General features: G+C 43.6%; 1 protein-coding gene across 1 annotated transcript in view; it reads left to right on the top strand.

The window, feature by feature from the left end:
* Positions 1-25,744, top strand: part of AZI2 (5-azacytidine induced 2) — a 106,639-nt gene that overhangs the window by 26,998 nt on the left and 53,897 nt on the right. Inside the window, exons 3-5 of the mRNA XM_088462754.1 lie at positions 14,106-14,225; positions 15,276-15,372; positions 18,092-18,234. Of these exons, the coding sequence (XP_088318880.1) occupies positions 14,106-14,225; positions 15,276-15,372; positions 18,092-18,234 (360 nt within the window). The remainder of the gene's footprint in view (positions 1-14,105; positions 14,226-15,275; positions 15,373-18,091; positions 18,235-25,744) is intronic.

The raw sequence follows: 25,744 nt of genomic DNA, 5'->3' as shown, positions 1-25,744 counted from the left end.
ATGTAACATTTATGATAAAATAATCTTACTGCGACTGGATGGGTTAATGGTGCATGCACACGGTCAGATGAACGATTGAACAATTTGCAAACAATTTGCGAATGATTGAATGATTTTTTTACTGTATTAAAATGAATGGAAATCGTCCAAAACTGACTACAAACACATCAGATGTCAGATACCGTTTTCTGACAAACTGGAACGTGCATCGTTCATCGTTCATTGTTGCCCACATGTCAGATTTTTCTTTTAGATATGAACGATTGAACAATTTTTAAAATATTGTTATCGTTTACATCTGAAGAAAAATCTGACTGTGTGTATGCACCATTACTCTGCCAGAAAGGGCTAATGGGGAGTCATTGTTCCTGAGCAACCCGAGTTGGCCATCTGTGCCACTCAAGAGCTATAAACATTCCCTTTCTACTTCAGGGTCCATAGGGTAACCTTGTTACCACCACCTATTTCTACGAAGTCCATAGGGTTCCACAGGATAACTTGGGGTATAGGTGATGGCGGAGTCATTGAGTACCTCAGCATTAAATTTGTAGCTCCCAGGATGCACTGGGGTCCCTCTCCTATACCCCGCCCCCAGTCCAAGGCACCTTCAATTTGGTAGGTGCCCAGCACGGAGTCGGGTCACTGTTCAGAGAGGGGCTGTTTAACACAGCCCCAGAAAAATGTAATGTTCAGAGCGGATAGCACGGACAGTCCAATAGGACGTCCACGCTATTGCTCATAAACCCCGCCGGCGCTAGGGCGCCGGTACTGATCCGGGGATCCTCGCGGGGTTCCGGGACCTTAGCTAGCGGAGGCCCCGGAGGTTCCCTGGACTGTGGCCAGATCTGCAGAGGACTTTAAGGTAAGCGGCGGGTACCTGCCGATGCACAGTCCATTTGTCCCCAGGGTAGGGGGCTCCATGGGGACGGCCTATAGTGGGGCCAGGCACTGAGTCCTGCGACCCACTGGACCACCAGGGACATCGGGCTGGATGTGCGAGTAAATGCTCCAGCGTCCGTGGGGTTAATTGCTGGCTAGGGGAGTGCGCCTTCCATGTCTGACAGCCGGTGCCTCCGCTGCTGCTCACCGCACCTTCCACTGAGGTTCGGCAGGTTGTAGTAGTGTCCCTCCTCCGGACCCGCCTCCTCTCTGCTCCTTCTGGGCCATTTTATTTAATGTGCAAGACTCTGAACGCTGGGCTCTGGGTGGCATTAAGCGGTCCGGGTCCCCCTACATACCTCTCCTCCACACAGGTCAGTGTATGTAGCACTATTCCTATCAGACTTTAGGTCTGTGTAGTTGATTGTGGTGCATTATAGTGCAGGTTTTTCTTGCATTGTATGTGTCTTATGCTAGCTCTGTCTGACTGTTATTTTCTTTCTCTGTCAGCCATTTTACTTCCCTGTACTTTTCCTTACTCACAGCACTCACGGTGCCAGTGCTGTTGGTGTGAAAGTTTACTACACAGTTTAATTGAATATATTATTTCGGTGTGGTGGGACATATACAGTTCACATGTCTGGGAGTGAATCCGGACACATTGATACTCCTCTACTGCAGTCATGCTCCAGGTGCCATGCGGGTATCAGAGAGATTGGGAGATCATTATTGGAGGGTTGTGTACTTTATGTACCAATACTGCAGGTTCGCCTGCTGGGACTGGCTCTTCACAGGAGCCTCCCTGGGCTTGTTTTGCACAAGCTTTAAATTCCCTTTTGGGACGGTTGGCTCCTCCTCCCATGTACCCTCAAATGGGGTTCACGGAGCAGGTGATAGTGCCATCTCCCATGCAGGGGGTCCCCCGACAGATGGTTGTGGTGCAATGCCTTCCTATGCAACCACCACCTTCTCAGGTGTCGCCGGAGCTCATATGGGTTAACTCTTTCTCCACCACGGTGCAAAACCTGTCGGAGATGTTGCAGGGCGATTCTCCCCTGCGGCCGGCTAAGAAAAATCTGTTGTATCAGTCCACACATTATGAGCAGGAGGAGGATGTGCCGTCTGACGATGGGGAAATAAATGACTTATCAGACTCTGAGCTCCCTCAGAAAGATACTGAACCTAAGTCTAAGATTTATGTCCATGGTCAAATACGTGTGGCCATGGAGATCGGGGACGAGTAGACCCCGGCGGCTAAATCCAAACATTCTTTCAGCTGGTGGATCATGTGGAGGAGGCATGGAAATCTCCAGGTAAGCAGTTTCAGCCGCAGAAACGTTTGGCTTACGCCTATCCCTTTTGAGGAAAATAATTTCTCTAAATTGGAAACTTCTCAGGTGGATTCTCATATTACACGCCTGGTGAAGAGTGCGACTCTTCCCATGCCGTCCATGTCATCATTAAAAGATGTTACGGACAGGAAGGTGGAGGTGTGTTTAAAGTCCATTTATTCTCTCCGGAGGGGCTTCCAGACCAGCTATGGCTATCTGCTGGGTTACCAGAGCCATGGAATGCTGGGCTAACTCTCTAGAGGCGTATTTGCCCTTGGATGCTACCAGTGAGAAAATTGAGCTGGTAGGGTTTCATAGAGACTCTGCTACATATATTAATGAGGCTGCTTTAGATGTTAGTCTCTTAACATCTAGAATTTCAGCTGCCGCCGTTTTGGCGCGTCGCTCCCTATGGTTGCAATCTTGGAGAGCAGATGCTGAGTCCAAGAAAGGCTTGGAAGGTTTACCCTTCAATGGATAGGTTCTGTTTGGGCCTGATTTTGGACAAAATTGTGGACACATTGGCAGCAGCCAAATCTGCCTGTCTGCCCACGGCTCCAGCGCCTCACCACAGACACTTGGGTAAGGGAAGTGGTCTCTCACGAGTACGCCCTCTCCTTCCACAGCAGACCTCCTCAACAGCTCTTCACTACGGGACTTCTGGCAGACCAGGAAGGCATCGGAACTCCAGAAAGTTATAAGCACTATGCTTCGGGCAGGAGTCATAGTACTGGTACCAGTTCCTCAGAGGGGAACGGGCTATTATTCCAACCTCTTTCTGGTTCCGAAACCAAATGGTTCATACCGGCCTATCCTCAACCTCAAGTCCCTGAACAAATTTCTCTGAGTACCTCGGTTCAAGATGGAAACCCTGCGGTCTATTATACTGGCTATGGAACCTGTGGATTTTATGATATTCAGGATGCCTACCTGCATGTTCCAAGTGCTACGGCTCACCAGAGGTTCCTCCAGGTTCGCTGTGTTACAGCAACACTTCCAGTTTCAGGCCCTACCGTTTGGTGAACACTCTCGGTGCAGTGGAAAGGTCAAAGTTATGGCGGCCCTTCTACGGCTGCAAGGGGTCTGCTTGTTACCTTACCTGGACGACCTTCTGGTGCTAGCCGGGTCTCCAGAGGTACTTCTCCACCATCTACAGCTGACAATCTCAGTGCAGCAGAATCACAGGTGGCTTATCAACTGGAAGAAGTCTTCCCTGATTCCCTCACAGAGGATGCTCCATCTCGGGGCTTTGGATTCTCAACAGCAGAGGATCTTCCTGATCAGGGACAAGATCTCCATCTTGCAGATGCCTGCACGGTCGTCGAGCGTAGATTCACTCGGCAATGCAATAACTGGGCTCCATGGTGTCGATATTCAACATGGTGGAGTATGCCCCGTTTCATTCCCGGCCTTTACAGAGCCTGATCCTCTCCAGGTGGGACGGATCTTCACGTCGGATAAGGACACAATCAATGGTTCTCTCTCCGGAGGTGCGTCTGTCCCTGACTTGGTGGCTTCAGACTGGTCACCTCACCAAGGGGCGCCCCTTTTGGATTCCAGACTGGGTCCTTCTGACGACGTACGCCAGTCTCCACGGTTGGGGCACAGTGACAGGTGTCCATCGTTTCAGGGACGGTGGACGATAGCGAAATATGCTCTTCCAGTCAACATATTGGAACTTTGGGCAGTATTCAGGGCTCTTCAGCAAGCAAGGCTCATACTTCACGGAAAGCCCGTGCAAGTCCAGTTGGACAACACCACCATGGTGGCTTATATAAACCGCCAAGGAGCAACTGTAAGTCAGACGGCACTGTTAGAGGTGTCCCGCATTCTTACATGGGCGGAAGGCAAACTCCCAGCTATCTCGGCAGTGTTCATTCCAGGAGTGCTCAACTGGGAAGCGGACTTCCTCAGCCATCACGACGTGCATCCCGGGGAATGGTCTCTTCAACTAGAAGTGTTTCAGTTCCTAGTGGGCATGTGGGGCCTTCCCGAAATAGACCTCATGGTCTCCCGACACAACCGCAAGCTGCCAGTGTACGGGTACAGAACAAGAGATGCCAAGACTCTTCTTGTAGACTAAAATACAAATACACCGTATATTAAATAAAATTCCTAATATTCCTTCGGCGCACGTCAGGTCAGCAGCTGTTTAAGAGGAGTGTGTTAATCTCCCCAATAATGGGCATGGTTAAAGTAAAAAAGATGAAAACCGCGCTAGTGGATCTGATGCAATATTGCTTGGTTACAATTAACCTATAAACAATAAATTTTGAATAAATATAATGGAAATATAATATAAAAATGTAAAAAATGTGCGGCTTGGTTTCACATATAATGTGTTTTTATTGGTTAAAATAAACATCTATGACAATAACTCTGATTGGCACGTGTTGGATGAACACAAATAAAATCATATGATTCAGATAGCTAAATGCATGTTACCATACTGACCCAAGGAAGTATAAGTCCATAAGTCTCAATTGATGGTGTGCTGTGGTGGATGAATAATCCGGTGAATATCCAGTAGTGGAGGAGAAATAATCTATAAAGAAATTTGTAGACCATTAAGCAGAAGGTCTGTGCATAGTTCAATCCCAGGTCAACTGACATTCCAACCGATCCTCAACTCCTATACCGGTCCGGTATGTAATGCGGAACTCCAATTGTAATAATCCACAGGACAGCCGTCGTATTTCCAGCGTGTGTGTGTGTGTGTGTGTGTATATATGTGTATATATATATATATATATATATATATATAATATATATATGTATATGTATGCTTTGTGATTAATAGAAGTTTCTCCAACGATGCCATTTAGATCTAATAATCTTAATGTTTTATGTGATTTTTTTTTTCCATTGATTTATTTTTCATACTAACAGCTGTATATAGCTATTAAGCATGTAAATCATCTGCCATTACTGATTACTAATTATTGATAGGCTAATACCATTGGATAATGCCAGTTTAAATATCTGACCTGGACAAGATGGTACCACACCTTCTGATGAAACCGTTGGATATACATAACGGAGAAATGCATTAAGATCTGTTTTGGACAATAATAACGGCTTCTGGACATTTAACTTGTGATTGCTGAGATACCTTGGACGCTGAACTGTGCATGTCTGCTCACAGCATAAGCTGAGTCTCCCTCCACATTACATTAGGCCGTGGATGTGTTTCTTTTGGGACCGCTGCTACATTGTATTCAGCCGGGGAGTGTAATACACAGAGGCCATTCTCCCACCGCAGCTTTTTTGTGATAAACATTGGTGGTGAGATAAAGTCCTTGGAGAGTGAGCACGTGAACTATTTGGCATTTTTGCCACAATATAATACTAATTGGAACATCTCACTATCTAAGTGTCAATTCTATGCCGGAAACTTGAGACCAATCAGTGGCATTTATTGTCTACAGACATTTGTTTCTATTTATTTTATTGTTATTATTTAATAGTGATTTTTTTTTCATGTTATATTAAACAAAATTTGTTTTATTCTATATGTGCTCCCTTGTTCTGTATTTTACAACTCTTCTTGTAGACGCTCTGTCAGTCAAGTGGACCTTGCGGGGAACAAGCCTATAGCTGCATTAGCAGCGGCTACCGGAATACGGCCTTACCATCGGCAGCGACAAGAGGGGACGGGGACCTTCGGGAAAGGACAGGAGCAGGACCAACTTTACTATCACCACAAGGTGGGGCCTCACCAGGATTTTAATTATTATAGACTATCAACAGACCACTGTTTGGTCTGATTGAACATATATTTTGGACTTTGACTTTGGTTGATTCATTAGGTACAGTGGGGTGTGGGACGCCCTCCCTCTGTAATCCTACATTTGCCAGTTACTGAACGGTTCACTAACCAACAATTTCCAGCTTAACTCTTATTTAATCCATACCAGTCCATTACATTATCTCCCACCCCCTTCCCCTCGTGTTCCCCTACTTTTCTACTCACACCCATCATATATACTTGTGATTGACATTACCAATAAATATATCACATGACAAGATTATCAGAGTGTTTCAGACTCATTCATTGATAAACACTGAGAGTTGCATACCACTCACGGAGCGCAGTCCCACCTTTTGACACATGTGCGGGTCCACACATATGTCATTCCTATTTTCTTCCAGTTTGCATACCTGTTTCCTCCGTTCTCCTTTCTTCCTCGGGTCCTTCGGAAGTTCAAAGAGGACGGGGGGCACGATCATGCTGTTGGGTCCAGCATGGCCCAGACGTCACTGGTACTCAGATATACAGAGTCTCCCCATCGACACTCCGGACCTGTTGTCTAAAGGTCTTTGACTTTGCACAGACCTGGGTCATCTGTCTTTGATGTTGTGGCTCTTGAGACATCTCTCGTAAGGTCCAAATGTTTTTCTGGCTCGGTGGTTAACACCATGCTCAGAGCTCGAAAACCGGCTTCTGCCAGGATTTACCACAGGGTGTGGCATACCTACTTTGATCGTTGTTGTCCTAAGGGGTACAATCCCCAGGTGTTTCGGATATCCAGGGTCCTGGCTTTCCTGCAAGCGGGTTTAGATTTAGGGCTCCAGCTTGCCTCACTGAAGGTGCATGTTTCGGCCCTGTCGGTGTGGTTTCAGCGTAGGATTGCTCCTCTTCCTGATATCCGCACCTTTATGCAAGGTGTTCTTCGTATTCAGCCTCCCTTTGTCCCTCCAGTGGATCCTTGGGATTTGGCTGTGGTTCTTAGGGCTCTACAAGGACCTCCATTTGAACCCCTGGGCTCAGTGGATTTCAAATGACTTACTGCTAAGACTGTGTTTCCTCTGGCCATTGCTTCGGCCAGAAGGGTGTCAGATTTGGGGGCTCTCTCCTGTCGCCCATATTTTCTGATTTATTTTTTATTTTTTCCACCTGGACAGGGCGGTGCTTCGGACTCACCCTGGCCGCCTTCCTAAGGTGTTGTCTAGTTTCCGCATTAATGAGGAAATCATAGTGCTGGCCTTGAAAGTCTCCAGACCTTTCGGCAGGTGAGGCCTCACTGGACCGTACCAGTTCCCTTCGGAAATCAGACTCCTTGTTTGTCCTTTATGGTTTCCACAATAAACCAACTTTGGCAAGGTGGATTCGCATGGCAATCTCTGAGGCTTACGGTCATGAGTGCCTTCCAGTACCGCCCTCTGTTATTGCTCATTCTACTCGGCTGCGGGTCCTTCGTGGGCAGCTCACCGTGGCGTCTCTGCTATGCAGCTTTGCAAGGCGGCCACGTGGTCTTCTGTCCATACCTTTTGTGAGGTATTATGCATTTGATACCTTCGCTTCTCAGGATGCTTCCTTCAGGCGGCGGATTCTCCTTCCTGCACAGGAGCGTCCCTGCCCTTGAATGGACTGCTTTGGGACATCCCCAAGGTGTTCTGTGGATACCCTATGGACCCTGAAGTAGAAAATAAGAGAGGTGGTAAGAACCTACCCTTGTTATCTCTATTTCTATCAAGTCGATAGGGTTCCACAGGACTCCCATCCTGTCGCACCTGTGCTGCAGTTGGGCTTTGTTCTGGTCACCGGTTTTCCGTCTCCATTCTTGTGAGTATGGGAGTCTTGTATGTTCCAGACTTTCTCCTCTCCTTCCTTTTTTTTTTTTTTTTTTTATATATCCTCCTCCGGCCTATGGCTCATTACGTAACTGAGGGTACCTTTGCCTGGGGGCGGGGTTTAAAAGAGTGATCCCAGTGCATCCTGGGAGCTGCAAATTTAACTCTGAGGTGCCTGATGACTCCGGCATCGCCTATACCCCAAGGTATCCTGTGGAAACCAAAGGACTTCATAGAAATAGAGATAACAAGGGTAAGTTCTTACCATATCTCTCATTTTCACCATCACTTATAGCCTGCTACTGGCTCCTCCTAGTGCATTTATATAGATTCCCTCACAGGATATAAAAGTAAATATGTAATGGAGTAAAATGTTAATTATTAGTATAGAACCAGATTCAAGAGCTTTGCAAATGTTTGTGCATATAAATGTGTGGTGAGGCTCAACATGAGTAAGAAATAGATCAGATTTTTGAAAGGAGAACCAAAGTACTAATTTTTTGAGGGCACACTTTATATTAAATTATTATTGGGTTAAAAAATAACTTGTATTATGATAAAAAAAAAACCTACCACCTCCAGTAATTAAAAATATTCAAAAATCAAAAGTAGCATGAAATATCAAAAATCTTTGGGCCTGATTCAGAGCTGTACGTGTATGTTCATCCGAGAATGAACGCACATCTCCGATGGTTAGGGCGCTGCTTCTGCACAGGATGACAAGTACGTCCTGGTAAATCCTGTGTTTAAAGCTTAGGAGTGATGTCCCCACTGGTTCCTTTTAAAGACCACTTTTGATGAGCAAGTTTTTCATTATGTTGCGATACGCATATTTATTTAATGTCTCAAAACTAAACTTCAGAAATGATTTCACTAGAGAGCACCTGTTTTCTCACCCTTTTTTAGTATTCCATTATTATTGAGACTTCATAAACAACAGGTCTCCCTGGAGACCAAACGGCTGCCACCTGAAATACAGGAAGTGAATCTAAAGTGTGATGTTTGAAGGACATTCAGATGAAATAGACACTTGAACAGATTTCTTCATTAGTTGTAGTGCAGTGTGCTGTCCCCTGTTTGTTGCAAGGACAGTGAACCGGCAGGGGATGAGAAAATCACGAGACACTCCTTTTTATACCCCTTTCACACTGCCAGCAAATAACCCGAGTTACTGCCAGTGTGAAAGGGCCCAGTTGAAATAACCCAGGTGAAGCGACCTGGCATTTCAATCGGGTAACGAGCAGGGTTGAGCACAAGTTCAACCCGGCTCACAGTTCAGTGTGAACGGTTAACCCGGGTCCCGTTCACTGCATAGGAAGAGCTGGTGATTGGAGATGATCTCATCTCTGAGCGCCGGCTCAGCAGTTATGGCGGTGACGTCATCGACTCAGCATTATTGCCAGGTCGGGCCGCCAGTCTGAAAGGGGTCGTACCCGGGATGGACGTGTGTAGAAATCCCAGGTGCAACCCGGCATTTGCGATGTGAAAAAGGTGGAAGTGAGTTTGAACACTGGGATCAACCCCAGGACAGTCTAAAAATGGCTTAGCATTTGGTGTTTATCTGGAAGTCACAGGATGCAAGCCAGTAAATGTTTCTTAGCTTCAATGAAATGTCATTAAAATAACAATTATTCACAACTGGAAATATTGGGAATAAGCATTATGCAAGATGTTCTTCAGAATACAGAGGATACAGTCCTCCATATGGTCTACCTTCTGAGCTTACAGAATGTTTGTACACATACCCACATTTAATATTTAGAAATGATGCCTTCCAGAATTGAATTTGAACTCCATTTGACTGCAGTCTTTCAATTTGCGTTCATCCTTTGATCATAGAAATCTCTCATATTGCATTAATTCGCTACAGCTAACTGATGTTCAGCACTTTTCATTTTAGAACATGTATATAGTTTAAATAAATTGTAGTCAAGATGGATCTATGGTTGGTAATGCCACCTGGTGTGTATCCTGTGCTATATTTATGTGTGAGTAAGTTCATCTGGAAGCCAGGTTGTGTGTCTAAATGAGCAACTGGCAACACTGAGGTCCATTAACAGTATGTAGAGGTTTGGCTACTCATTGCGCTAGCACTGGTTGGTGTCTGTGTAGACGGGAGTTGGAAGCGTAAAAGAGGAGATTACTGGGGTTAGGTGGTACACTAAAAGTGATGATCATTGGAAAATAAATATTTTTTTATAGTGGGAGCCTCAAAGAAAATTAGGTCCTCCTTATGAATGATTTTTTTATCTAGATTTAAATTGGGAAAACACTATGATGGCAAAGACATTACATTAAGTGCTAAAAGAGGCCTGGCCATCCTCTGACTCTCTAGCTGTTCTGAAACTTCTGAAAGTACCAGCATGCTTTACCAGCTGATCGGTGAGAGTTGCTGGGTTTTGTAGTTTCACAACAGCTAGAGAGCCACAGATTGGCAAGGCCTGTGCTAGAATATCCAACTAAAGGGGAGTTCTGCAACATGTTCAAGCTACAGTTCTATAATATGATTTTACAGTGCAGACCATCAGCTTTAATATGTGAGTATTCACATCCAAATTTGAGGGTTTAGGAATTACAGCAGTTTTTCAAGGGACCAAAAGTAATTGGAGAGTTGATTCAAAAAGCTGTTTCATGGACAGGTGTGGGCTATTTCCTCATTATTTCTAAATCCATTAAGCAGACAAAAGATCTGGAGTTGATTCCAAGTGTGGCATTTGGAAGCTTTTACTGTGAACCCACAACATACCGTCAAAAGAGCTCTCAATGCAAGTGAACAGGTCATTCTTAGGCTGCAAAAACAAGAAAAATCCAACCGAGTCATAGCGGGAACCTTATGAGTGGCTAAATCAACAATTTGGTACATCCTTACCAGTGTGGTAAGTTTGGCAACAGAAAAAGGCCTGGACGTCCCCGGAAGACAGCAGTGGTGGATGATCATAGGATCCTTTCCATGGTAATAAAAGCCGCTTTGACAACATGCAGCCAAGTGAAAACATTCTCCGGGATGGTATATCATTATCCAAGTCTACCATAAAGACCATATACAGATGGTTCACCACAAGGTGCAAACCATTCATAAGACTCAAGAGTAGAAAGGCCAGACTTAGGGGCCTATTCATCATTACTAAAAAAAAATCAATTGGAGGTAATTAAGTTTAGAACTCACATGGAGTTCTACCTAATTCCCGGAGGAATTGATCATTCGTCCTCTCCATAGGTATCTATTCCGAACAGCTGTCATTGTTGCGATGACGACTTTTCAGAAAATAGATAATATTCCCTATCTGCTCTAAATTAACGCAGCTGTAGTCAGTGCTGTGCATGCGCCGTTACGTTCACAAAATTGGCGCGTGCGCAGCACTGATTCCAGCTGCGGCAATTCTGCAGTGTGGAAATTAACACAGACTGACTTAACCAGGAGATATCAGTGATATCCTTAAAAATGTTATTTTAGTGTAGATAAATAGGCCACTTAGACTTTACAAAAATAAAAAAGCCAGTTCAGTTCTGGAACAGCATTCTTTGGACAGATGAAAGAAACTAAGATCAACCTGTACCAGAATGGTGAGAAGAAAAAAGTATGTAATGATCCGAAGCATACTTAAACATCTGTTAAACACGGTGGAGACATTGTGATGACATGGGCTTGCATGGCTTCCAATTGCACTGGGTCACTAGTGCTTATTGATGTGGTGACAGAAGGCGGAAGCAGCCGGATGAATTCTGAAGTGTATAGGAATTTATTGTCTGCTCAGACTTAGCCAAATTCTGCAAAGTTTATTGGATGGCGCTTGACAGTACAGATGGACAATGACCCAAAACCTACTGCGAAAGCAGCGCAGGAGTTTTTTTAAGGCAAAGAAGTGGAATATTCTGCAATGGCCATCAATCACCAGATCTCAACCTGATATCTTTGTGCATCTGAGTCTGTAAACGAAGCACAACTGTACTTGGCGTGGAAATAAGCTGCGGCCTCTCCATTGTAGTACTTTGTAGTTCGTACACAGATTCAGACTCAGTCACACACAGATATACCAGTGCTGCACATCAATTTAATCCGCATATCTCCTGGTGTGTTTTAGTCAGGGCAAAAATACGCTCTGCGCAAGCAGAGTCGCATTGGATCTGGCGCAGAAAGAGGGGCTGTTTGGTGTGACTGCAGCAATAGTGTGTGAGAACACATCTGTTTGAAGCTATAAGATGATTCATTAAGTGAATACTCTACTGTTTTGGTTATTCAGTATTTGTACAGTATATGTGTGCTCATTTCATTCTTCCCAAAACAGCAGTTACCAAAAATTTACAGTGATAATTAATGTACTATAAGTACAAAAACTATATTCAGCAGAGGGGAAGCCCATGTATACTCGCAAAATTACCCTGGAGACATCTTTTGATGGCTCATGTCCAAGATGTTCTGCTTTATTCAGCGTGTAACCATGGATGTATTCAGCTACTTCCTTACTGAGACCCTACTGTTATCCTATTACCCTGACCAGTGGACAGTTGTGTACTACTTAATCAAGATAATTTCCACACATTAAGTTATACATTAAGAAATATGCAAATACGCATAGCCCAGACAGAGCTCTAATGTGAATATGTTCAAATAATGTAAATTCATTTACAATTACTTAATATGGCAACTTTTTTCTCATAACTAATTATTAAAAAATAAACAAAAAAAGTATTGAAGCAATCAATTAAATTGTTTGACTTAAGAGAATGAAATGTCATCTTGGAAATACAAGGAACGTAGCAAAGTTCCTAAAAAGGAAAATACGTTTAGCAAAGGTTGTACTGTAGCTGAGACAAAGTCTGTTTCCAAAAAGTTTTTTCAGTCATATTCGCTGCAAGAAGATAAAACTGATCATATTGGGCCACTAAATGGTAAACAGAGAAAACAGTTGTAGAAATTAAATAAAAAGAATTCTGAACTGTAAAATATGTTGCTTTTTCCATCTGTATTCACGAAGGAGGAATAAAACGGTGTGCTATATTTTCTTTGTCGATGTTCACAATGTTGTCCGTCATTATTTCAACATGGTTGTAATGTCGACATGCCAATATTCATCATGTCGTCACTGTAATGCCCCACCTAACCCTATTGTAAATGCCCACATTATGGCAATGCCGTAATTTTTGATGATGTCATTGTTTGTCAACATTAGTGATGTCAACCATGCTGACATCATCAATGTTGACCTGCTGTCGACATTGTGAATGTCAACATATTAAACATAGATGCTCTTATTGCATACCGGCAAAAAAAATTCTGGGAATGAGTTGTATAGCAGTAGTCTATAAACACCATTACTTAACACAGATGGAGGCACATTTACACCTTACAAGATAAAAACATCTAATGCACCTGGCCCAGATAGCATCCATCCTCTTGTGTTAAAAAATAAATACATTTGCAAACAAGTAGTCTGCTTGTTACCAATGCTGCGGTATATAAGTAACTTAATAATAATAATAAGCAGGTCAGTCACAGTATTCATGGAAAGCAGGTTGGGTACCAGTCTTCCAAAAAAAAGTGTGAGGGCAATAGTAAATTATATGAAGAGACTCTGGGTAGAAGTACTAGGCCTTGAAGAGAGAGCAAGTACCAACTAATCAGCTACTAACTAACATTTTTCAAACACAGCATGTAAAGAAAGAGGCTGATTGGTTGGTAATTTACCTCTTTCCACTTTATCTCTCTACAAGGCTTAGTACATCTTCCCTCTGAGAGAATGAGATTCTGAAAATATGGTACAAAATTGATGAATCAGTGTCAGTATGGTTTTGTGAATGATCTTTTAAGTCTAATAACCAGGGGCCCACTTGTAATCTTAGCATACGGTGCAGAGTGGGTTTTATGAGTTCTTTCCATGTCTGTATTTTAGCATAGACAAACATTATCGAACCAGTGTTTGCGTGTCAGAAACTTGGAGCCCTGTCAGAAACTTGGAGCTTTCTGACCAAAAAATGGTCGCAACCGGCGAGCCTGAGAATTTTAAACATACTGCGTTTTCCCATTCCGAAGCCAACGGTGGTCATCAATGGCCGACCATTAGCATTTTTGATCGGCATCAGGGAATCGCAGTTCTGATGTATGGCCCACCTTTATGTATCGAGGGTTCCTCACACCTCTTAGATTGCAAGCTCATTTGGGCAGGACCATTTTAGCCTTCTGTTTTGTCATTCTATGTAATTTGTTTGTGTTTATCTTGTATATTGTCACCGCTTCATAAATAAAAGATAATTAATGGGTGTCAATATTTACCTATGTCACTAAGCTGTGAATAGTGATCTGATTGCTCCATTGTTTTCTAGCTTTGTGGAAATCGTGGAGAGCAAGGTATGGGGGAAAGTGACAAAGTGAACAAAGCTTATAGTGCCTTTCGCGAGATTTGCATTGAGCGGGACAGTCTGAAAAAGAAACTGATTGCCATGGTAACTATTACAATAAAAAATAACACACACTTTTTTTCAATCAAAATACTTATTGTGCAATTGTACAAATGATTTTCATTCAGCTTCTATGCCGCAAATCCTATGCTACACCCTGCGACACTAGATTACTCATGATCAACGTTATGGTTTTTTTTTATTTTTTTTTATTTGCTTTTTTACATGTCTAGGTTTTACAGATGGAAGTTATATCTAGTCCTAAGCATCAATGAATGACACTTGTGTATTAAGCCAGCTTGGTTAAATGTACCATAAACCTCCACATTGCACTGTGGATACAGGGCCTGATCCAGACCTGCCCGCTAAGCCATGATCGTTCGCTGCCAAAAGCAAACTGGTATGCAAATTCCGCGATCGCACTGTGTGGCGTAAGTACGCCCTCTATGTCTTAGAGAGCGACGGCAGTGAGCGCCCGCTGGTGTGTAAAGACGCCCACTTTTCTTTCTTAACACACGTCATCTCCAGGAAGTGTATGAATAATCGGTAACTTCGAGACCCATTGTAGCTGCTCGCAGCCCTTGAGGTAGCCCCTACCCCACCGCAAGCACTGCGATCAGTTCAGGCTAAAATACAACCAAGTGACGTGTTCAGTGACGCTACTTTGCTAATTATGCACACCCATTAAACTCCGTTTTGACGCTCAGACATGCCTGCGTTCGCAGCACCACTCCCCCTTTCACAAGCACCTTCCCCTGTCGCCACCCACAAACGGCGCGATCTGTCACTCAAAGTAGTGTCCAGTCTGTGTACTACGAGCGCACGATTCCCGGCCGCAGTGACTGGTTCGTGCATGTGTACTTTGACGCATATGCATGCACAGATGTGCGATAATCGCCCCGAGCGAGCGCAGCTTAACGACCGGGTCTGAATCAGGCGCACAGTCTTGTGTATTTTATTTGTCTTCATCAGCTGCCCATGCTCTCCAAATACTCTATTTACTGTCTATCTATGATTCTTCAAGTTTTTTCTTTAACTACCCAAACTCTTACAAACCTAAGATTTTTAGTCATCGTGAATATTTCTTGTGTACAGGAGGAGAAAATTGATTGTACAAGGAATCTGAATGAGCAGTTGCAATCAAAAGAAGTGGAGCTGCTGCAAGTGAAATCAGAACTAGAGACACACCAAGGTACGTATTACATATGTTATATGTGCCTTCACTACAAGGACTGGAGCTTGCGGTCCAAATGTATAATCCATAACTTGCAGCATGCTGTGGGTTTGCACATCAGGGGTTCAAAAAGGTGTGTGTTCCAGTCAGTGGGATAAACCATTAGCTGGTAAGATCTACAGATGGTTATAATAAAACATCAGCAATGGGCACTATAATTCATTGCAGTCCTGTCTTCAGCTTGTACATGTCTTATGCCAGGCCTGATATTTCTCGAAGTTAAGAGCCTAAAAGTTTGTAAAAAAAGACTACCCACCTATACTGCCTATGATCTAACTCCAATGGAGTAGGGCTGAATAGGACGGCAGTCCAAAACATAATGATACTTTGGTCATACCCATCTCATGAGACTTTAAAACTCCTCTGTAGTACAATATGTGAACGCAGCTGATTTAATTCTTGTTCACTTAGTTTAAAGGAAGCATCCCCTCAAGTAACATTTTGGGCCGAATTCAGTTAGCCGTGATAATGCGAAAACCTAACGTATGTTACGTTTTTTTGCACACTTCAGGACTTTGTATGCGATAATTTTGTGTCTTTTGCCTATGCACAGTCCAATTCCAAAAGTCACGATGCGGCATTCTCCCTAAAACGGTCCATGGTGTAATTGGCGAAAAAAGTATATAAGAAAATGGGGAAATCTGTCTGTACCCCAAAAAAAGTTCTTAAATTTGTAAAATGGCTGTTTTGCTATAACAGTGGAAAAATTGTAGTAACCAAAATGTTTTGAGCAAACTAAATGCTGCAGTTAAATAAGGGGTATATTAAAATGGGTACAAGTATTTTTGTGTCATTTAGAGCACTATTATAAAATGTTAAAAATACACCTGGTGCAGCCACCTGCAATGTTTCAAACACATGTCCCATCAATATAGCCACCTAAAATACCTGACCCACTACTTTAAACCCATTTTCAATATAAAAAAAATGTTGACCCCAAAAATAACATGTCATTAATGTCCAAATTATGATAATCAAAAATTTTTTTTTTGTCCTAATTGGTCTTTAAGGGGGTTTTCAAGGGGTTCTGCACCAAGTCCCGACATTTTTACCTTTTGAAATACGGATTTTGCAGGGAATTAGTTAAAATTCCGGTTGTAGGGATATCAGCGCTCACAATGCAGGCACCGGAATCCTTACACCTGTCAGAATCCCGGCGCCAGCATCCCAACATTAATAAGTGGGGTTAGGGTTAGGCACTAGGGGGGGAGGATTCATGTTAGGCACAAGGGAGGGTTAGGTTTACGGAACTGGGGAGGGCGGTTAGCTTTAGGGTGTGGGGAGGGTTAGGGGTAGGGTTAGAATACTTACCAACAGATGTTGGTATCCTATCCCTGTCGAGATGCTGGCATCGGGGTGCCCAACCCGTTTTCCACAACTTATAACCTGCTCTGGTGGTCATGAAAACTTTTTGCCAATTTTGGAGATTTCGAAGATGCAAAAAACGCAACTAATAAGATTGCCCGATAAGTATAAATTTGCACCATAAGCAGTTTTCTGACAAAAAGCAGCTTATTGCAGTTAATTGAATTTGGGCCTAAAACTCCTTTCACCAAACTGTAAGTTTCCATTTGCTTTCTAAAGGCAAAGCCTCACATTAAATCATATTTACGGCTTGGAGACTTCTATATGTATTGATGTATTAATGGAGGTTTACTATCATCCCTCCTTTACAATCCATAACAGCCCAACATACTATGCACTGAGTTTGGTTCTCTAGGGGCAGCCTGACAATGTTGCTATCCTGTCCACACACCTGGAGCATACCAAACCAATGCTTACTATTACTGAGCCCCTCCTGGTAAACACTGGTTAAGGTCAAATTTAGGGCAACTTACTGTGGTAGCATGCACTGACAATCCATGAGTGAGTATTCTTCATGTTGGAGCTTGTACAATTCTTTGCAGCTATTCTTTCTATTACTACTTTAAATCTTTCTATTACTACTTTAAATCTAATGACCACAAGTGAGCCTGGCCGGATTGGCATTTGTCAAGCCAGGCACAGTACACCTTGCAAGGCACTGCAGATAGGAAAGCCGCAAAGTAAATTTGCCGTGTGATTTGGCAGTTAAGGGGGTTGTAGTTCTTACCCTCCAAACTGTAATATGATAAAGCTTGCAGTTCACATCTGAAAACCACATCTAATGTGTAAATTAGATGCAAGTCCGATGTCTCACTGAAATTTTTTCAAAGCTTTTTTTTTTGTAAGAAGAAGAAAGAGGGGTGCTCCGTGGTGCAATCCTATTCTTTTTGAGCTAACCCAATTTAAAGTCCTGTGTGATGAAATATATTTGTAATCTGGCGTTCACGCACATCATCGTATAAAACTGATGAAGCAGGAGTGAACTGTTTGCCCCTTATCCTTAGTGGTAACCTGAAGTGACTGTTACATGCAGTTTCCCATAGACAGCAGCAGCTGTCGCCACATAGCGCGGCAAATGAAGTGTCTGTTTCCGCAAATTGCATGCTGTTTGAAGTAAGGTATCTTAACGTTCGACATAGACGCACCAGGTAGTGCATGACTGCAGGGAAGAGCAGACTAATTGTTCTCTGTCTTGCTGTTTTTTATACCTATTTTTTTTTTTTTTTTTTTTTAATAAAACCTGATACAAGTGTATTCACTGTGTTGTAGAACATTTCTGTTCAGGATGAATTAACCTTTATTTTTTTTACAGTGATGAAAAGTTTAAGCAAGACTCCTACTGACTGGGAGATTGAAAAGCTCAACAGTGAGTTGAAAATCCGGTCACTGGAGCAAGAAGTAAAATTGCTTCAGGAAGAATGCGGATGTCTCCAAGCAGAGCTTCAAAGGACAAAGGTAATTGTCCGTGTTGAGAAGTGTGCAGTAATAGCTTGGTGGTCATAAAGCCACCTACACCTTATAGTGATCTCTGCTCTAGGCAGATTCTAAGGAGGAATCTATTTCAGTTTCACTATTAGTCTCTGTGAATCTCATACTTGTAAGGTTATGCATATAGATTACAGTAGCAGGCTTAATGGCTGAAAAAGGTTAGGTTAACTGCTTAGAAACCGAATAATGATGAGAACTATGCATACTGCTTTCAGATTTCTATACCAAAATGGAACACACATCCTAAACTGAAATGATGGGCATTGGTTTTTAACCCCTTAACTGCTAATGTCGAGAAGGACTCGCACTGCAGATACACACAATGGGGCTGATTCTGGGAGCAAAAAAAAGCAAGTAACTTTGCACCTTGGCAGCACCATGTTGTACCGCAGGTGGGGCAGATATAAATGTGCTGTAAGATTTTGATTTGAAAGGGGCATGTCCAAATTAAAATGTAAAGATAAAGCTGTCCAGCATTGGTGGCCTACGTCCAAAAGCTGCCAGTTTTTTCCCTGGGTGAAAAAGAAGAAAAAAAAAGTATTTGCACCCCTTGTACTGCAACATGGCTAATTCAGGTACAAAGTTACTTGCTTTTGTTTTGCTTTGCGCCCAACTCCGAGTCAGCCCCTATGACTGAAGGCTGTGAGCTCCTCTCATTCGCAGCAGTGCGCACGCTCTGATCACAAGGCGACGGTATACTGGGTATTTTATTCCTCCCCGGCTGGGGCAAGGGGACCGGATCATTCACAGAGTGGTCAATGAATGGGGAGGATCTAAACTACAAGGGCTGGTTGAAAAGTAATGAGACTGCCTCTGTTTTTCTGTCCCATAGGTAGACGTGACAACACTCTGCAGGTTATTGTGAAGCTTCTATATCAATGTGTCAGAACCTGCAGTTGAACTGCCATAGTTTTTTCTTTGTTTGGTTACAGGGAGTGGAAGATCTTCGTACATTTCGTCATCACGGATGAGGATGACGTGTCTGTGAGATTACGTCAGACATGTGTGATTGAATTTTATGTTAAACTTGGAAAAAGCGGAAATTAAACTCGTGAAACGTTACGACAAGCATACTTTGGAGAAACAATTAGCTGTGCTGCAGTATTTCGGTGGTGGAAGCACTTCAAAGAGGGTAGATGTCAACATTGCCAAAGCTGCGGAGATGCTGCAAAATGACAGAAGGTGAACTTTATGTGAACTTTCGGCTTCACTGGCATCTCATTTGAACTGGTTCAGCATATTGTGACAAAAGGAACTGAAAATGCATCACGTGTGTGCCAAGTACCCAGAGATCTCTCAGAAGACCAGATGTGATGCCGAGTTGAATCGTGCAAGCACACTGTTCAAGAGAGAGGACACCTGATTTCCTGGCATTGATTGTGACGAATCGTGGATTCGTCATTCTGATCTGGAATCCAAACAGTCCAGTGTATGGAAATATTTCCGCTTTTTCCAAGTTTAACACAAGATCTTCCACTCGCTGTGACCAAACAAAGAAGACTATGGCAGTCCAACCGCAGGTTCAGACAAATCGATGTATGAGCTACACAATGTCACAATAACCAGCATAGCGTTGCCATATCTACCTATGGGACAGAAAAACAGAGGCAGTCTCATTAATTTTCAGCCCTCCGTAGTATCTAGCTCTCTCATCCTGCTCCTACTCAGAGGTAACCTTAATTGAACGAACGGGATAATGTACATAGATAAAATTTATATACATTTAAAAAGAAAGGGATATAGATAAGTAGGGGTAAGTGTAATAGGCTGTGGCTTTGAGACATCGGCGAATCCCATGCTAGACTACCTGGTTTTGCCTACTAAAAGACTCAAAGCCTCAATGTCTCAAAGCCGCAGCCTATTACATTTACCCCCTAGTCCAGTGGTTCTCAAACGTTTTCCAATCACGGCGCACCAGAGTATCACAGCCCTCCGTGGGAAAAAGTTTCCTATTTTCTCAATAAGTAAATTGTGCTTATATGTCACCTTTAGGTTCAGTTATGTGGTGGTTGACAGGGCTATGCTTCTTTTTTGTCCACATATTTTTTTTATTGGCAGCAGCCAGCACTGGTTTTGCCTGTCACACTGACTAAAAATTAATTTTATTTGGTACTGGACCACCAACCCGTGGCACCCCTGCAAGTGACCTAAGGCACCCCAGGGTGCCACGGCTCCCAGTTTGGGAACCACTGCCCTAGTCTCCTCTTGACTTCCATTCCCAGAGTTTCATTATGCTAAGTTGAGCGCTATAATATGCTATCCCATTACAAGAAAGCTATGCAAATGCCTCTTTTGGCCTCCTAGTTGCTGGTGGATAGGCAGAGCATGGTCCATAATCTAGTACAGGTTGTGGTGTAATGTACATATTTACTAGCTATGGTTATGTTTAGATGATGAGGTTTTTTCAGTAAAAGATTGCAACTGATCTGTAAGAAATCACAAGTTTTGTGTGTACTCACACTTTATGTCCTTAATGCCTCAATACACCTCCTTTTTTTTTAATGTATTGACTCTTTTACTAATTGGTATTCTGCCATGAGTGGAAAAGAAGGTTATATTAATTTATTATACATTAAGTAGATACAATATCTGGGATTATAACCTACAGTTTTTTTTTTCCACATAACTCATAATAAGTCTGTATTCCAAAAATAGCTACATAAGTAATTACCTATTGTAAACTTGAATAAGGAAACAAGACTGAGTATTAACGGACAAAGATTGCCCTGTTCGCAAGCTTCCAATCTATGGGACAATAAGTATTTGATATGAGGTTTAGGACCATATATTGGTCCATATTGGGACATATTGGTATATCTATATTGCAATGGGAAACTGCTTTGTGGGGCTATTTAACCCAGTCATACAATAGTGTTGGATTGAGTCAACATGTTAAGTGTAGAAAGAACACATGCATGTTTTGTGTGAGCTGTGTAGAGGGTAGAAATTGTGAAGTATTGTATAGGGCAGTGGTTCCCAAACTGCGCCGTGGCACCCTGGGGTGTCTCAGGACACTTGCAGTGGTGCCTCAGGGTGGTGGTTCAGCACCAAATCAAATTATGGTCAATGTAATTGTCAGGGCTCAGCCGGGGATCGGCTCCCGCTTACCGCGCCGCCGGCTTCCCCTGTCATCCTGGGTGGTCTGGCAGCTTACGGCGGGGGAGAAGCTGAGCATTCTCCCCGCATGCAGTGGCTTCCTGGTGGGCTGGTGTCTGGCATCGCAAGTCCGGACATGGGCGCCGCCATGACAGTTGGCCCATGTGACTGTATCCTCCTTCCTGATAGGTCTGTGATCAGCTGATGCTGTGCACCTGTCTAAGGGTTCCCCCTGGGTATATAACTGTTCCACAGGTTACAGGAAGTTGCCTGAACAACGGTTGTCTCCTAGCGTGCCTTAGTGAGTTCCCGGTCCAGGTTCCTATTTTCCTTACAGCAGCAGTGTTACCATCTCTACCTGTGTGCCTTTACGTCTCTGGTGAATATCCGTGCAGCAGTGTTACCATCTCTACCTGTGTGCCTTTAACGTCTCTGGTGAATATCCATGCAGCAGTGTTACCATCTCTACCTGTGTGCCTCTCGTCTCTGGTGAACATCCGTGCTACAGTGTATACCACCTCTACCTGTGTGCCTTCTATCTCTGGTGAATTCTCAAGTAACCGTGAGTCGCTCTCCACTTGAAATCCTTATTGATATTTGGTCCTCGTGTCAAGGGCCCTCATTCAGAGCCGTACGCTCTGAGCAGAGCGCACGCTCTGAATGAGGGCCGGGCTCCATTTTCATGGAGCGTCCTCCTGGACGCTCGTATAGCTGTGGGTCACCACCCACAGGCTATACGAGCGTGCTTTGTGATGGCCGCGATGGTCGAGACCATCGCGACCATCGAAATTGCGAGCCGGAGCCTGCGGTTGAGGTTTTCAACCGCAAGCTCCGGAGTGATTTTGGCTCTATCAGAGCCAAAATCACTCCCACTGACATCACTAGTGATGTCAGTGGGCCGGCTTCTGACGGGAGGCGTTCCCGTGGGAACGCCCCCGTCAGGGAGGCACGCCCCCGGCACGCCCACCAAAGGGGGCGTGCCGTCAATCAACATTGACAGCACGCCCCCTTTGATCGGACACAACGAGCGAAGGACTTTCCTTCGCTCGTCGCGTCTGGCGCATGCGCACGACGGAGCTCCCTCCGTCGTGCGCATGCTCAGTGCATAACATCGACCCACTTGCGAGCGGACAGCCGCTCGCGAGTGGGTCTGAATCAGGCCCAAGGTGTATTACTGTACGGTTAGGGTATTGCTTTGTGCCTAAGCAGGCATAACCTCTCTGGGCCACGGGTGTTGTGTCTCTATCCCTGCAGACCTGTGGATGAGGAGAACATATATCCAGGCCCCTCGTCTCCGCTTCCTCCCCCAACTTAGGCCCACCACGTCCTCTACTCCAGTCTCAGACGTGACAGTAATGTAAATATGTGGACAAACAGAAGCTCAAACCTGTCCAACAGCACATAACTGAACCTAAGGATGACAGGTCTTTACTACATTTTTTTTCTGAATTTTTCAATAGCAAACGTTTGGCTTAGGGGTGCTGTGAAAACAATGCTGTTACTGTAGGGTGCCGTGATTCAAAAAAGAGTTTGGGAACCACTGGTGTAGGGAATGAAAGGGTGAAATTAAATCTTACCTCTTCAACTTGCCTGAATAAGCGAGATTTCATGAAGGTGTGCAGGCTAGAGGGAAGCCTTGTTGTGTGAGGGAGGGAATTCCACAGACTAGGTGCAACATTTAAATAATCCTGTAATCAGGATTGGGCTCAGATGAGCAGTGTGGATGAAATGTGCAGATCTTGGATCAAGTACTGTGTACTTTCAGTGTGCAGAAAACAATCCTTCTTACAACAAATTATGGGCCTGATTCAGAGCCGTTCGCTATTTGTGGTCGTTCGTTCAAAAACAAGGGGTGGCTATTCAAATGATCCGTTCGCAAATTGCAGTCTGTTCCCACCTCTAAGTCTGAACGAGCGAGCAAAACATACGCTCGTTTATTTGATAAAAACTCCCCCTGGCCGCACGCACCATACGTCATGTCCGCTATTTATTAGATTAATCGAGTACATCGTACAGCGTATGAACTGCTCGCTATTCTTGTGGTTGGTGTTTTCAACCGCTATTTTGCGAGCAGTTCTGAGTTAAAAAAAAAACAAGTGACGTGGTCAATGACGCTGCTGTATTAATTATGCACTCCCTTAAAACGCCCGTTTTGACCTTTAAGCACGCCTGCGTTCGGATCTCCACTCCCCGTTTTCAAGCACCTTCCCCTGTTACCACCCACATACGCCTCATTCTGTCACTCAAAATAGCAGGCCCTCGCTATATTGCGTACCAACGATTTTCGGCCGCACTGACTGGTTCGCGCATGCGTACTAAAAACCGTATGCATGCGCAGATGTGCGAACATCGCTCGGAACGAGCGTACTGCCGCTAGCGAGTGGCTCTGAATGAGGGCCTATATCCCTTTATATAAAGATGGTTTCAATTGTAGCTTTTCTCTGTGGGAGAGAAAAGCTACAATTGATATCATATTGTAGCCCATTTAACTTCCTCTAGAGCAGTGGTTCCCCACCTTTTTTGAATTATGGCGCCCTAGTGCATCAGCATTGTTTCACGGCACCACTAAGCCAAAATTTTGGTATTGAGAAATTCAGAAAAAAATGTAGAAGTAGCACAGGGAAGTAAATTGTGCTTACCTGTCATCCTTAGGTTTGGTTTTATAGTAGTAGATAGATTTGTGCTTCTATTTGTGCACATATACTGTATACATTACATTGACCATAAAGAATTTGATTTGGTGCTAGACCACCAACCTGAGGCACCCCTGCAAGTGTCCTGAGGCACCCCTGCAAGTGTCCTGAGGCACCCCTGCAAGTGTCCTGAGGCACCCCAGCAAGTGTCCTGAGACACCCCAGGGTGCCGCGGCGCACAGTTTGGGAACCACTGCTCTAGAGATTAGTGCTGTATCATCCTCCCGTGGTTTGGCTTCTCCTGTCATGCCTACAAATTTTAGTACAGGTGGATCGCACATTTGGGCCCCCCGAATATGCTTAGTTCTTCCAATGCAACTGCTGGACAAGTAATTGAGCCCTGAGCTAGTTCAGGGAGAGGGGGAGGGACAGAAAGGAAGTAAAGAGATGATTTATCAGGTATGGAGAGAGCTAGAAAAATGAGCCAGAATGGACAGCCTGACAAGCAGCTAAGCTAAGGGTCTAGAGTTGTGATAAATGGAGAGTGACTCTGATTACATAGATGTGTCCTCATACACCTTTTTCTTTTAGTGCCATATGGCTCAATTCCCGCACTATGCACTTTTTTACTCAATTTTGACACTTTTCCCCCTCGCAGTTTTGCGTCTTAGTTTTCTTATAGTGTACTAGGTATTTAGAATTCATGTTTTAGCACAAAGAATTTGGGAAATACAGCACTCACATCCCTTAGTAAAGTCATTCAACTCCATTAGGGAGAAAGGCCAAACAGGTACTCCAATAAATATCCACGGAGGCTAAAAAAATAGCCAGATGAGGGCACTCACCGCACTAAAGAATAATGGTTCAATCGGATTTATTAAAATAATGATATTCCACCATCAATATAGTCGACGTTTCGACCCCTAAGGGTCATTATCAAGACACATCAGCACTGACAAATATCCAGCATGTTGACAAAAGGCAAATATAATGTATCATCACTAAAAGTTGAAGTCCTCCAAATAGGTATACATTACCCAGACCTACATACATGAACTTACCTTTGTAGCTAAGGGTTGTGATAACATGAAGGTAAAGCTTTCATTAATTTTTTTTCCGTGTCTGAGATGTAATATATTCTGACCTACATTTCTAATGTGATGAAATAATATTCTTCATCTCTGAGTCTTCTGCTTAACACATTGATGGTTTTTTTTTCAACAATAAATTTTTATTGACACATTGATGCATCTTAATTGCAGTTATTAGTAATCTGAGCTAATAATACCAGCTTTAAGGTCACACATGTCCAGATTTCACTGAATAAATGGTTAAGGGTAGAGGCTTTGATCTTACACATGTTAGATGTGAACATGTCTTAGAGTCAGAGCAAGAAAAGTTCAGGCAAGGTGCAAACAGTCATTAAAGTACAAACACTGATTAGTCAGACTCACAGCAATATTACACACACTGCAACATTATAGAAGTGAAGTTTAAAACTAAGGGAGAGATTATTATTATCATTTCATTTATATGGCGCCACAAGTGTTCCGTAGCGCCTTACAAACTACATGAACAAATAAGTAACCAGTGACTTACAATACAATACAATACAAAGGAGGACATGGACATGTATAATAAACATTGCTATATTAGCGACCTGTACGCCCACATAAGCAGCCGAGTGTTGGTTGTAAGAGATAAATTAAATTACAGTAGGGAGAAGCACAAGAGGGTAGAGGGCCTTG

This window comes from Taudactylus pleione, unplaced genomic scaffold, assembly GCF_031769625.1.
Source record: "Taudactylus pleione unplaced genomic scaffold, aTauple2 ptg000053l, whole genome shotgun sequence".
In the NCBI taxonomy this organism is placed as follows: domain Eukaryota; kingdom Metazoa; phylum Chordata; class Amphibia; order Anura; family Myobatrachidae; genus Taudactylus; species Taudactylus pleione.
This window is presented reverse-complemented; position numbering and strand designations above follow the sequence as displayed.